The 15,422-nt window shown below is 46.2% G+C and overlaps 1 protein-coding gene across 1 annotated transcript in view; it reads right to left on the reverse strand.

Annotated features, from left to right (window-relative positions):
* The window catches only part of LOC137368739 (neuromedin-K receptor-like), a 90,833-nt gene extending 81,903 nt beyond the window's left edge, over window positions 1-8,930 (reverse strand). The window contains exon 1 of the mRNA XM_068028925.1: window positions 8,390-8,930. Within this exon, the coding sequence (XP_067885026.1) occupies window positions 8,390-8,808 (419 nt within the window). The 5' untranslated portion in view covers window positions 8,809-8,930. The remainder of the gene's footprint in view (window positions 1-8,389) is intronic.
* Between the last annotated feature and the right edge of the window lie 6,492 nt (window positions 8,931-15,422).

A 15,422-nucleotide genomic window follows, 5' to 3' on the forward strand; every position in this document is an offset into this window, starting at 1 on the left:
GCTAAGGCCTCATATTGAATATTCCAGGGAACTCTGTGCACAATCTTCCACACTCAGAAAATCATACATCTGGGAGCCAAAGCCAGAAGATGACCCTTGATACTGTTGAGTGTAATTTTTTTAATTTTATTTATTGATACAGCACTGAAACAGGCCCTTCGGCCCACCGAGTCTGTGCTGACCAACAACCACCCATTTATACTAACCCTACAATAATCCCATATTCCCTACCACCTACCTACACTAGGGGCAATTTACAATGGCCAATTTACCTATCAACCTGCAAGTCTTTGGCTGTGGGAGGAAACCGGAGCACCCGGCGAAAACCCACGCGGTCACAGGGAGAACTTGCAAACTCCGCACAGACAGTACCCAGAATCGAACCAGGGTCCCTGAGGCTGCCGTGCTAACCACTGCGCCACTGTGCCACCCAAAATAGCCTTTTTAGATAGCTTAACCAGTCCAGCTTGTGATGTAAACTTGGGTAAATAAAATGTGAAAATGGGTACATTGAGACAGTATGCAAAGGCAAATTGTTTTGAACAAGGAGTTCTTGTGGGAATGCAGTTCAGAGATACGGTTACAATACTCTGACACCTGTTTGCCATGAGTGAGGAACCTTAGAGTACCTCAGGCACTCAAGACTATAGCTCCAACACGACATAATGTCCGTGGAAGATACAAACAGGAGGAAGCCAGTCAGGCCCTCAAACCTGTTCTGGCATTCAATTATATCAAGGCTGATCCCCACTCCATTTTCCCGTCTTTTTACCACATCCCTTGATACCTTTACCCAACTAAATTTCATCAATCTCAGTCCTGATAGCTCCAATGGTCCCAGGATCCACAACCCACTTAGGGGAGAGAGTTCCAGACCTCCACTACCCTTTGGGTGAAAAAGTGTTTCCTGATATCACTCCTGAATGGCCTGGTAATTATTTTAAGATCGTGCCTCCTTGTTCTAGATTCCCTTACCAGAGAAAATAGATTCTTTGTATCTCCCCTATTGAATTTGTTTATCTTTTAAACATCTTAATCAGATCGCCCCTCAACCTGTTAAACTCAAGTGACTACAACCCAAATTTATACACCAATCGTCATTATTTAGCCCTATTAGCCATGGCATCATTTGGTAATGTACCCCCTGGAATGCCATCTATTCTTAAGTTTCATGTCCAAAACTGAATGTAGTGTTCCAGATGGCAGTATTACCATTTTATTTTGTTTTCAGAGCAGTTATCGTGCATCAGTGAAAACTCTGCTCAAAGTTAAGTTGGGGTATTTTAGTTGCTATTAAGATGTCGCAATTTCCTGTATGCACATTTATCCATTAGCTACTCATATTGGGCATCCTGATTTCCTTCAAAGCAGTATCTCTTGTATTGCTAAGTGGTTTGTGCTGAATGTGTTTCAGTGCCTTTCACATATCTCAAAGGATAGCTTCATTGGGGACTATCTGATGCCAATTGCATTGTCATTCTAGTCTCTGATGGTACTTTGGTCTGATGTGTTTCTCACACATGTGGAAACCCAGTATCATATTTTCAAGTCTCCAAGTCAAGCCAGTACAGAGGCCACATGCCCTCCCCACACAGACTCATCCTGTTTACCCATGTCTGGAGAGCCAGCCTCTAGTGATTCCAATGTGTGCAGAGGGCTAATGCTGGAAATAAGCCATCGTTTGCAAAGATTGGATCAACTTTCACATGAATGCTAATGACACCCAGCATCCACTCCAAGGCTCATACCATACCATTCAAAGGCCAGTCTGACATCAAGTTCTGGATGATGTGAAATTTCCATCAGCTCCTGTTAACAAAACAGAAGATGTCCTTCTTGGCTGACAACAACCCCTGACATGCCTTTGGCTGACTTCCTGAAGAGCTGTAGCTGCTCTCTGGTGTTCCACAACCTTTGTCATATTTTATCCTGAGCTGAACTTTTTACCCTGCAGCCGATTTGCTGCAAGACAGCATTCATCTTTCTGTGGAATATTATTTACTTACCACCCCACCACCATTGTTGCTCAATTCCTAATCTACACCTTCTAGGGTTAATTTCTCAAAAGCTCTCTTGATGAGCTCCACCCTTCCAACTTTAGCGAATGAGACCTCTGTGGCCTCTCCCACATAAATTTCTGTATATCTGTTAACTATGACCCAGCCAACTCTACTGTCTGATGCATCCCAACATATTGACGAAAAGCTGCTTGTCCTCATCTTCAAAATCCCTCCACAGTCCTGATCCATTTGATAGGAGTGACTTTCTCCAGCCTTTCACCCTGGAGCCAGTGCTCCTCTCTAATTCACTGGCCCTTGCCTGTTCCTCTATTCTACCACTGGAGACCAGTCTGTCAAAAAGCCACCCACTCTCCTGCTCTCTGCAATCCCATCTCTTGACCACCTTGCCTTGCAATCTCTGTTCCCATCTCCAAAACAAGCCAATTTGCCATCAGTTGCTCCTTCCATGTGCTCTCCTAATCTATCCTTTTTCTTACACAATGTCCATTTCCTAGCTACTAGTGTAGTTTGATGACTTTTTTTTACCTGTAGGAGTGTGGTGCATCGTAATCGCTGTGCTTGTGCACTTTAGTAACTATCACAACTGCATAGTATTAAGCTGGATCTTGCTGGAGTGGATTGCTAGTTAGACATTTTCCTGCATCCTTCAGCACAAGATGTTTTACAGCATAAACTTGCTGGAAATGCGAGCTGAACGTGGTGAGGACATAGTGACATCTGGGGCATTATTTGACAGTAGGACCAACACTATCTCCTTAACCAATGAGATTTAAGGATTGAAAAAGAAACAGCAGAAGGATGGTGAAGAGGGTGAATTAGAGTCAAATCAGATACACAAAGGAAAATAATAAGAGGCAAAGATTGGATTAAAAAGAGAAAAAAAGATAGAAAGGATTAGTAAGTTTTTTTTAAATTACATTTTAAAATCTCTAATAATTGACTACATGCAGGAATGAGATTAAACACTTGATGTTCTTCCCTATCTGGGCCAGAGAGGTTGATTGACAATGCAATAATATTACATTGTTAAAAAGATATTCACACTCTTAATTACCAGATTTAACTTTCTGTGGTGAGTGTAATGGGTAATTAATGAGCAAATCCAGGAAGTTCTTTAAAATAATGAGGAAATTGAGGGAGAGATACCATTTGTGCATGACAAACGGCGAAGATTGACCAACAAGTTCTGGAGCTTCACAACTCACAGGGTGTCTCTCTATCCCTTGAATTTGCTTGCCAATTTCTACGTTAATAACATATCAGGCAAATGCCACCTGCCAAGACTGAGGCATACATTATTTTGCCAGATGAAAACTTTAAAAATTGCAATCTCTGACTGGAAGGACATTTGCATAATACATGACAATGTGGAATCAAACGGAGCCAATCTCTGCTCCTCCAATGCACAGAAAGTGGTCAGACTAGTTTTGATCACATGACTGACTGGCTGTTGCAGAGGTTTTGAACTCCCAAACAAAGGATTAGGACAGACAAAGCCATGTGCTCATGCAGTAAAGACCTTCTCCTGGGACTGAGAACATCTCCTCTCCCGCCTGCCTTCATCTCTTCCCATGGAACTGAATCTCATGAAAACACGTGAAACTCCAAGAGAGAAGGGTTTGCCATGTGAACAAAGTTTTAAGAAGATTACTGGGCCCCAATGAGTCGCAAGATCATAGCTTCAATCAAGGACGACAGAAAACTCGAGAAACAGTAACAAGATATTGTCCCAAACTATAATAAAAACAAGAAATGCTGGAACCACTCAGCAGGTCTGGCAGCATCTGTGGAAAGAGAAGCAGAGTTAACGTTTCGGGTCCGTGACCCTTCATCGGAACTGACAAATATGAGAAAAGTCACAGGTTGTAAGCAAGTGAGGTGAGGGTGGGGCAAGAGATAACAAAGGAGGTCTAGATTGGACCAGGCCACATGGCTGACCAAAAGGTCACGGAGCAAAGGCAAACAATATGTTAATGGTGTGTTAAAAGACAAAGCATTAGTACAGATTAGCTGTTAATACACTGAATATTGAACAGCAGCAAGTGCAAACCTGAAAAAAAAAGTGGGTAAGCAAACTGAACAAACTAAGATGAAATGAAAAAAATGCAAAAAAAAAAGATTGTAAAAAATGTAAAAAAAGAATGTAAAAAAAAAAGAAAAAAATGACTAAAAATGAAAGTAAAATGGGGGGGCTGTCATGCTCTGAAATTATTGAACTCAATGTTCAGTCCGGCAGGCTGTAGTGTGCTTAATCGGTAGATGAGATGCTGTTCCTCGAGCTTGCGTTGATGTTCACTGGAACACTGCAGCAATCCCAGGACAGAGATGTGAGCATTAGAGCAGGGGGGGTGTGTTGAAATGGCAAGCAACCGGAAGCTCAGGGTCCTGCTTGCGGACTGAGTGGAGATGTTCCGCAAAGCGGTCACCCAGTCTGCGCTTGGTCTCCCAACGTAGAGGAGTCCACACTGTGAGCAACGAATACAGTATACAACGTTGAAAGAAGTACAAGTAAATCGCTGCTTCACCTGAAAGGAGTGTTTGGGGCCTGGGATAGTGAGGAGAGAGGAGGTAAATGGGCAGGTATTACACCTCCTGCGATTGCAGGGGAAGGTGCCATGGGACGGGGAAGAGGTGGTGGGGGTAATGGAGGAGTGGCCCAGGGTGTCACAGAGGGAACAATCCCTTTGGAATGCTGACAGGGGAAGGGAAGGGAAGATGCGACTGGTAGTGGCATCACGCTGGAGGTGGCGGAAATGGCGTAGGATGATCCTGTGGATATGGAGGCTGGTGGGGTGAAAAGTGAGGACAAGGGGAACCCTGTCACGGTTCTGGGAGGGAAGGGAAGGGGTGAGGGTAGAGGTGCGGGGAATGGGCCGGACACGGTTGAGGGCCCTGTCAACCACAGTGGGGTTTCTTCCTATCTAGACTCTATCTTTTCTCCGCTGGTCCAGTCTCTTCCCACCTACATCCGTGACTCTTCTGACGCCCTACGTCATTTTGACAATTTCCACTTTCCTGGTCCCAACCGCCTCCTCTTCACGATGGACGTCCAATCGCTCTACACCTCCATCCCCCACCAGGACTGTTTGAGGGCTCTCCGCTTCTTCCTGGAACAGAGGCCCAACCAGTCCCCATCCACCACCACCCTCCTCCGCCTGGCTGAACTTTTTCTCACATTGAACAACTTCTCCTTCAACTCCACGCACTTCTTTCAAGTAAAAGGTGTCGCTATGGGTACCCGCATGGGTCCTAGTTATGCCTGTCTTTTTGTGGGATATGTCGAGCATTCTTTGTTCCAGTCCTACTCAGGCCCCCTCCCCCAACTCTTTTTCCGGTACATTGATGACTGTATTGGTGCCATTTCCTGCTCCCGAACTGGAAAACTTCATCAACTTTGCTTCCAATTTCCACCCTTCTCTCACCTTTACATGGTCCATCTCTGACACTTCCCTTCCCTTCCTCGACTTCTCTGTCTCCATCTCTGGGGATAGGTTGTCTACTAATATCCATTATAAGCCCACTGACTCCCACAGCTACCTCGACTACACTTCTTCACACCCTACCTCCTGTAAGGACTCCATTCCATTATCCCAGTTTCTCCGTCTCCGACGCATCTGCTCTGATGATGCTACCTTCTATGACGGTGCTTCTGATATGACCTCCTTTTTCCTCAACTGAGGATTTCCCCCCACTGTGGTTGACAGGGCCCTCAACCGTGTCCGGCCCATTCCCCGCACCTCTACCCTCACCCCTTCCCCTCCCTCCCAGAACCGTGACAGGGCTCCCCTTGTCCTCACTTTTCACCCCACCAGCCTCCATATCCAAAGGATCATCCTACGCCATTTCCGCCACCTCCAGCGTGATGCCACTACCAGTCGCATCTTCCCTTCCCTTGTCAGCATTCCGAAGGGATCGTTCCCTCCGCGACACCCTGGTCCACTCCTCCATTACCCCCACCACCTCTTCCCCGTCCCATGGCACCTTCCCCTGCAATCGCAGGAGGTGTAATACCTGCCCATTTACCTCCTCTCTCCTCACTATCCCAGGCCCCAAACACTCCTTTCAGGTGAAGCAGAGATTTACTTGTACTTCTTTCAATGTAGTATACTGTATTCCCTGCTCACAGTGTGGTCTCCTCTACATTGGGGAGACCAAGCGCAGACTGGGTGACCGCTTTGTGGAACATCTCCGCTCAGTCTGCAAGCAGGACCCTGAGCTTCTGGTTGCTTGCCATTTCAACACACCCCCCTGCTCTCATGCTCACATCTCTGTCCTGGGATTGCTGCAGTGTTCCAGTGAACATCAACGCAAGCTCGAGGAACAGCATCTCATCTACCGATTAGGCACACTACAGCCTGCCGGACTGAACATTGAGTTCAATAATTTCAGAGCATGACAGCCCCCCCATTTTACTTTCATTTTTAGTCATTTTTTTCTTCCTTTTTTTTTACATTCTTTTTTTACATTTTTTACAATCTTTTTTTTTTGCATTTTTTTCATTTCATCTTAGTTTGTTCAGTTTGCTTACCCACTGTTTTTTTTTCAGGTTTGCACTTGCTGCTGTTCAATATTGAGTGTATTAACAGCTAATCTGTACTAATGCTTTGTCTTTCAACACACCATTAACATATTGTTTGCCTTTGCTCCGTGACTTTTTGGTCAGCCATGTGGCCTGGTCCAATCTTGACCTCCTTTGTTATCTCTTGCCCCACCCCCACCTCACTTGCTTATAACCTGTGACTTTTCTCATGTTTGTCATTTCCGATGAAGGGTCACTGACCCGAAACGTTAACTCTGCTTCTCTTTCCACAGATGCTGCCAGACCTGCTGAGTGGTTCCAGCATTTCTTGTTTTTATTTCAGATTTCCAGCACCCGCAGTATTTTGTTTTTATATTATTGTCCCAAACTGTTCTACTTAACTTTTCTTCTGCTCTTTTCTATTCCTAGCTGCATGTTTATATTGCATGAACCTGTCGTACATCCGTAGGTGTGAACCGTATAAGAGTTTAAGGTTTAATAAATTGCATCTTACTGCTTTAAACCAAAGAAAACCTGTTTGTGCTCAGTTATTTACCTGATAATTAGAAACTGAACAAAGATTCACAAAGGGGGAGCTCAAACCAGAGTGTGTTTAAAATTAAACCCTATTACGAAAGACCAGGTGCAGACAGCAAGAGACCCCTAGACACATTGCTCACCTGGTCGTAACAAATTCAAAAGCAAAAATAATGCAAATGCTGGAAATTTGAAATAAAAAAAACAGAAAATTTTAGAAAAACTCAGGTCAGACAACATCTGTGGAGAGAAAGAGAGTTAACTTTTCAGGTCGATGACCTTTTATCAGAACAATTTGTTTTACATTAATAATGGTGTGAGCTGTTAACCCGTTGTTATTTTCCAAGCAAGATCCTGATTCAACAGATCAGAAACTGATAGAAACAACTTTAAGAAAAAACAGTGAGTGCTTGTATTGTGATTGGATACTGTTTGTGAAAGGGAAATAATTTATAAATGCAATTTTTGGACCATAAACTTAGAGAAACGACAGGATTGCAAACCATTCAACTGATGGTCACTGTGCGAGTTCTTCAATGGAGCTCTCGACTCTAATCTGTTTCCCCTGCCTTTTGCCCAAATCCTTATCCAATTGCTTTCTAAAATCACTTTTATTGACTCTTCCCCAATAACCTCTTGTAGTAAGCCACTCCCGTTCTAATCCTCCGGATTTCCAGCGGCAATATTCATTCGTCTCCCCTTGTACCAGACATCAACCAGTGAAACAGCCCTACACCGTTAAACTCTCCAGAAACTCTTCAAAAGCTATTTTCTTCCTTCGTAACTCTTAGCTAGACTCTTTTTGCACTTTTAATTGTCGAGATTACAATTCTGGTCTTTCTACATTCAAAATACTCTTTAATCAGATTCCTAACAATATTCAGTATCCAGAATCTCTCCATTTGACTAATCGACCCGGGAATATTGAAGTCTGAGCTCTACCTACAGCGTTATTTTTGGGGAAGAAAATGCCAGCTTTTTCAGGAATTCTGTTTTGAGGGCGGTTCCTTTCGTTTGAAAGGGATTTGCGGAGTTTCTATTCCTAGTTCCTGCTGGCCAGTCGCTCCCATTGAGGAGAGGTCTCGGTAGTCTGGAAGCGAACTGAAATGAACAGGTCGGCGAATTACCGACCTGGCGGTGTCTACCGACCCTCATCTATACCGGGGGCGAGGGGGCGGGGTGGTGAGGGAATTGTAGACCCTCAGCTGTGGGGTTGGAGGATTAAGTAACGACCCTTACACAGGGGCTTCCCGACACATAGCTGGGAGAGGGACAAGTCTCAACCCTTCCAGCTGGGAGTCCCGACTCTTACCTGTCTACAGCGATAGCCACCATGGAGTAGATGCTGGCGAAGACAGCGGCGATGGGAAAGAAGTTGTGGAAGCGGCAGTAAGTCTCCCCGAAATACCAATCATTGTGAACGGCATAAATGAAATTGACCAAGGTGTTGAAAGCGGCCATGGAGGCGTCTGAGAAAGCGAGGTTCACCAGGAAATAGTTCGTCACCGTCCTCATCCTCTTGTGAGCCAAGATGATCCAGATGACGATGAGGTTGCCACTGACCGCCACGGCCACCACCGAGCCGTATGCTATGGACCAGAGGGCGATTTTCCAGGAGGGCTGCGCGAACTGGTTGGTGTCGTTTGCCAAAGGCAGTCCACTCTGGTTGTAGGAACCTGCCTGGCTCTCGTTGACCCAATTGCTGGTGAAATTCGATGTCAAAGTATCCATCTTCTTGGGAGATGTTGACTGAGCTCCCGAGTGTCCAACCCAATGTTCTCCTGGCTGCTGGGATGCCCAGTCCACTGGTTCGCTGTTTGCCAAGAAGGCTTCGCTTAACTCGCCAGCCAACCGGAACCAGTGCAAAACCTGGACTCCAGCAGAGGAACAGATCCCGCTTCTTTTAATCTCTTTGGGGAGGGGGAGGACACCCAGTTTGATGCAATGACACATCCTAGGAGAGGATAGGCTGAGATCAGCCAGAGCGCCCCCCGCCCCCCCCCCCCCCTCAGCCTGCAGTCGGCAGGCAACGAGAGGGGGCGGTATAATCCCAGCCCCGGAGAAGCTGGTGGGAAAACGGGGCTCCAAAGTCTACCGGGGCGGGGAGAGACGTTACTCCCTCCGCTTAACCTGTTGGACCAACTGTGCTGGTTCCCTGCAAATGAAAGCCTTTGAGCACAATCTATAGAAAAGGGTAGATGTTGGGGGTTAAGATTGAGAAATAGTCACCGTCGCAAACGGTACTTCGGTGTATTTCGAGTGTGCAGTAATTTTATTCACATGAATTGGCAGCTTTCTGCTCCAGCGACACTCAATCCCTTCTGTTTCCATCCTGCGAGAACTACAAATACTATTCTTCCCGCTGCATCCCTATCCAACGGTAAATAAGTGATTCAGGTCACTTCCAGGTGACTGAATTTGTAAATGGCACTTTCTGAACGTATTTATATAACATTCCATAATGTTGGTTCTCTGAGGGAGAACTGCTTTGTTCCTGGTGACGCCCGTCCGGCGTCTCAAAGCGCTTTACAGCCAATGAAGTACTTTTTGAAGTGTAGTCACTGTTGTAATGCAGGAAACGTGGCAGGCAAATTTGCGCACAGCCAGCACCCACAAACAGCAGTGTGATAAAATCAAAGTGCTGGAAATACTCAACAGGTCTGGCAGCATCTGTAGAGAGAGAAACAGAGTTAACGTTTCAGGTCGGTAACCTTTCATCAGAACTAGCAAAGGTTAGAAAAGAATGTGATAATGACCAGATCACCTGTTTTGTGATGTTGATTGAGGGATCAATATTGATCTCCTTGACATCACACCTTAAGCTTAAACCCAGTTTGGCTGTTCACTTGCCATTTGTGGGATCTTGCTGTGCACAAATTGTCAGCAATGCTTTATAGTCATTACACTTTAAAGGTAATTGATTGGTTGTGAAGCGCTTTGGGATGTCCCGAGGGCATAATGAGACGCTATAAAATTGGAAACTCTGTCTCTTGCTAGAACTGTGCATTATTTGTTTGCAGGAATTGCATGGTATGTATTATTTTGTAAACTATTTATATTTTTCTTTCAATCTCATGCTAAAGTACTTAATCAGTGGGAGTATTCCTTGAATCAAACCTACACAGTACAAACAACATACAGGTCTCCTGTGAATTTACGACTACCCTCCTCTCTCCTGAAGACATTACAGAAATACAGGTTTCAGAAATTCACCCAAGTGGCCTAGAGTGATGGTCAGCCATCAACTAAATGGCATCACAGCCAATCTCAGTCCTGTCTTCACCTGACATCCGCACTTCCAGTAGCAATTGCTGATAATAATCAGAAGGAGACTTGACTAAGCCCAGAAACATTGAGGCAATACTAGCAGCCCTATCATTGAGGAGGCTAATTCAGTAGAGCCCTAAGCCTAGAATTTCCTCAAAATTAGTTACACCAGTGTTACCTCTTTTTAAAAAAATGTCACCTGACAGTGGCCTGCAGAGGGAGTTGCAGGCAAATTTACTGGGTTGACTCATTTGCATTTCCAATGGTGTAAAACCGATGCAAAACAGGTTTAAGAAGCTGAACTACAGGGAAACTTCTGCACAGTCTTTAAATAAACAGTTCAGCCCTTTCTCGTTAGCAGTGGACTTAGCACAAAGAGGTGAGAGAGGAATAGTCCTTAGCTTTTCACTTCACTCTGTAATAATTTCACAGCACTGGAGAGGGTACAGCGCTGATTCACCAGAATGATACCTGGGCTAAAAGGGTTAAATTATGATGTCTCAAAGTGCTTTACAGCCAATGAAGTACTTTTGAAATGTAGTCACGCTGTAATGTAGGAAATGTGGCAGGCCTTTTGAGCAAAGCAAGATCCCACAAACAGCAATGTGATATGACCAAATAATCTGTTTTGGTGATGTCGATTGATGGATAAATATTGATCAGGACACTGTGAATAAACTCCCCTGCTCTTTGAAATAGTGCCATGTCCACTGGTGACAGCACTACACATATAGAACCTTCTAATCCCTTCCCTGTCTCCTTAATTCCAACAAGACAACGCTCAACCATTCTTAGCTTCTACCTTCCTTTCTTGCAGATCCATCACTACAAAGGGCAGCAGAGAAGGAGGATGATGATGATGATGTTGAGGAGGAGGAGGATGAAGACTAATTCCATCTATCAATTGCAGTTGCTTCATCCTTCCCCATCTTCCTTAGCCCCAGTGCCCTCCAATTTAGCACCTGCAGTACTTGCCTACTTTCTACCAGGCACCAGCTTAGAGACTTTCACCTGGGGTGGTAGGGGTGGGGGCATGGTGGGAATCAGATAGTGGTATTTAAGATGTGGAATTGGATGATTCATATAGCATCAGACCACCAGCAGAGTGGGAGAGGATGTGCTGCCTTCCCAGTAGAGGCTGAGGAGAAGACCCATCTATGGCTTTGGAAATGTGGAATTTGAACTGTTGCGTAGTCACCTGAAGGAAAGGGAGTTTGAGAAAAATTGTACCTTCAAGCAGGCTCTGAGATCAGTCTCCGACGATGTATAGCAACTGACAGCTATTTAGGAATGGTGAGAGAGGGAAACCAGGGAATAATAGACCAGTTAGCCTAACATCTAGAGTTTATAATTAAGGATGGAGTGACTGAATACCTTGAAAATTTTCACCTGATCGAAGAGAGGCAGCATGGATTTGTAAAAGGTAGGTCATGACTGATGAACCTGATAGAATTTTTTGAAGAAGTGACCAAAGTAGGGAACAGGGGAATGTCTTTGGATGTTATTTGTATGGATTTCGAGAAGGCATTAGATAAAGTCCTTCATAAGAAACGGTTAACTAAAGCTGAAGCTCATAGAATTGAGGACAAATTATTGATGTGGTTCGGAGATTGGCTGAGCAGCAGGTGACAGAGTGTAGGAATAATGGGCAGGCACTCAAATTGACAGGATGTGTCCAGTGCCATCCCACTACACTGGGGCCTCAACTATTCGTTATATTTATTAATGAGTTAGATGATGAGATAGAAAGCCACATATCAAGTTTATCGATTACTCAAAGATAGGTGGCATTATAAGCAGTATAGATGGAAGCGTAAAACTACAAAGAGATATTAATAGATTAAGAGAAGGTGGTGGAATGACACTAGGTGAATTGCTCGTTCGAAGGGCCAGTGCGGTCATGTTGGGAGGACCCATACTGGAAGCTACATATATTAATACACAGGGCCCTGTTCTTTGCAGACAGAAAGAACATGTACAAACATTGCGCCTGTTTCAGCTAAACCAAAATAATTGACAGCTGGTTCATACTCAAAACCAGAATACTGTGGATGCTGAAATGAAAACGGAAAATAATTCTAGGCAGGAAGAGCTGTGAATGGCCATCCCCCGCCCCCCCCCCCCCCCCACCACCACCAATTGAGGCCCTTAAGTGGGCAACTAAAAACCATGTTGGTTGCTGGCCGGCTCCGGGGTGGTGAGGGGTGGGGTGTCCATCATTAAAAGGCCCTTTGTGCCTGAATGAGGGACCCAGCTTTAGAAGGGGGGTACCCCGCTGACAGCCACCCCTCTACCCTTGCTGCTGACCCCCCCTACACACCCCTCCCCCATCACCTCCACCCCACGAGACCCCTCCTGCCCTGATTTACCTGTGACGTGGGTCCATTGCTGCTCCTGGGCCTTGGGTGGGTGCTCTACCAGCTGTAGCCACTGCCTCCGGATTGGTGATGTTCAGTTAAAGGGCAGCCAGCCTCTGATTGGCCGGCATTTCTCGGAGGGCAGGATTTTCATCGCAGGGGTCCTTGATTCCTGTGGAAGGCCTGGCGCTGTCCAGTTAACTGCCTAATTTGCACTTGATTTGGCAGACCTCCCACAGAAGGGGCAATGCAGGGTTCTCACCAGTGTTTTTGCTGGAGGTTGAGACCCCTGTCTCCTGGATAAAATTCTCACCCACTCCAACTTGTTCCAGCTGAAATGTACACATTTGACAACTGGATCCACATTTACCAGTTAACACGTTAACTGGGACCAGTGAAGTTGAACTGATTCCAGTTTAAGTCGGCTGCCTCAACTTGCCAACTGGAATCCCAGCTGGCTTCCAGTAAAACTTGCCAGTTATCCCAAATGGCTCCAGTTGAAATCAACTGAGGCTACAATCATCCCAATTGACTCCAGTTCACATAAATTGAGACCAGTTACGACGATTTGAAATTTTCAACTGGTTTTCCCTTGGACATCAGTGCAGTTTTCAGCTGGGTGTGAGTCAGGGAACACAAATTGAAAGGAGGCAACAGTCTACACTCATTGAGGTGTGACTTTATTGGCTTCTCTGTGAGTGGGCATCAGGGTGGCTGGAAGCGGGTAATTGTGAGATTGTCTCTTGCCTCCTTGGCATGTCTCTCAATCTGCCTGGCCTCCAGTGCAAGAGCTTCAACATCCGGGGGCGCTTCATCCTCTTCCTCCTCTGTGTCCTCCTCATCGGTGGAGGAGTGATATTCAGGTGTCTCATCGTCATGTAAGGCCTCCCCCCTCTGCAGTGCTAGATTGTGCAGAGCACAGCAGGCCACCACATTACGCGAGACCTTCACTGGACATACTGCAGTGCTCCAACGGATCGATCAAGGCAATGAAATCTCATCTTCAACAGACCAATGGCCTGCTCAATTGTCACTTGAGTCTTCCCGTGGCAAGTTTTGTACCTATCCTCTGCTGCTTTGTGAGGGTTCCTCATAGATGGGAGTAGCTATATCTTCAATGGGTAGCCCTTGTCACCGAGAATCCATCCCTGAAGGCGAGCAGGGGTGGGGCCTGAACAGCTGTGGCACCTGAGACTGTCAAAGTATATAGGTGTCATGGCTGTTTCCCAGGAAGCGGGCACACACCTGTAGGAAACACTTTCGGTGGTCGCAGACTAGTTGAACATTGATGGAATGGAAAGCCTTCAGGTGATGAAGGCAGCTGGCTGATCTGTGGGTGCCTTGATGGCTACATGCGGCAGTCTATCACACCTTGCACTCGGGGAAATCAAGCAATAGCCCCTAATCCAATGGTCGTTTTGGTCTGACTATCAGGGTCGGTCCGATAGCGCACATAGTCGCCGGCCCTCTTGAATTGGGCATTGGTCACCTCCCTGATGCAGTGTGGACTGCTGCCTGGAAGACCACACACATGTCACCGGTGGATCCTTGAAAAGCTCTAGATGTGTAAAAGTTAAGTGCTATCGTGATCTTGAGGATGATGGGCATAGGGTGACCCCCAAATCCCATAGGCTGCAATTCGTCCTGAAGCAGGACATTTAAGTCAGTGACAGCCTTCCTGGAGAGCCGTAGTCTTTGCTGACAATGCCACTTGGATATTTGGAGGTAGCTAATCTGAGTCCGGTACACTCTCTGGCGCTGGTGGGACCTTTTTGGCATGGCCGGCTGCTGTTGCTCTCGTCGTGGAGCTTCATGGGCACATGTAGCTGCCTCCTGGACCTTCATCCATCAGACAGCCACATTACATTGTGGTCCAAAAAGGCAGGGTGTATGAGAACCATGCAGGTGACCATTGGGCCTTCAGATCGCTGTCCTGGCGGATTCCCTGATGGCCCTCAGTGCCCACCCTTGCTGATAGCCGACTCTCTCATCCAGCAGTATGGGCGACCAAACATCTCACACAACAGTTTGGTCACCCAGTACAACCACCTAACCCTAGGCACTCCCCCCCCCCCAACCCCACCATCACTCTTTTAGAGCAATCGAGACCCAGAATCCCCTGTCAGAGACCTGAGGCTTGGAATCCCCTGTCAGAGACCCCAAGACCCAGACCCGCCTTGCAAAGCACACAGCAACACAGTACGACAATGGCCTCCTCAACCCCATCTTCCCATATGCAGCACAGTTCATAGCTGCCTCCCCGTTGCAGCACTGAAGCCTCTCGCCTCGGTGCCACCGGCTCTTAACAGTTGTAGACCTGAAGGCACGTGAGGGCCACCGCCACCCACTAAATCACAAGCCCACAATTAAATTGAGGTGGATTAGATGCAAATTCATTACAAGCATCTGCTCAGCAATTTAAATAAGATTCCTGTCACGTCGGGCGGCAATGCTACCTTGGTGCTTTTGCGCCTCTGACTTCTTCCGGAACCAACGTCACGACGCTGGATTTCTGGGTGAACAGTTCTGATGTGATTCTCCATTCCCCCCCCCCATGCCAGCATTTCCACTTTTAATGACCACATTAAATTCAGCCCAGCAAGCTCCTGCAAACAGCAATAAGATAAGTGACCAAATTATCTGTTTTACTGATGTTGGTTGAGGGATAAATATTGTTCAGGACACTGGGGAGAATTCTCCTACACTTCTTCCAATAATGTC

Source organism: Heterodontus francisci, chromosome 4, assembly GCF_036365525.1.
Source record: "Heterodontus francisci isolate sHetFra1 chromosome 4, sHetFra1.hap1, whole genome shotgun sequence".
NCBI classification, from domain to species: domain Eukaryota; kingdom Metazoa; phylum Chordata; class Chondrichthyes; order Heterodontiformes; family Heterodontidae; genus Heterodontus; species Heterodontus francisci.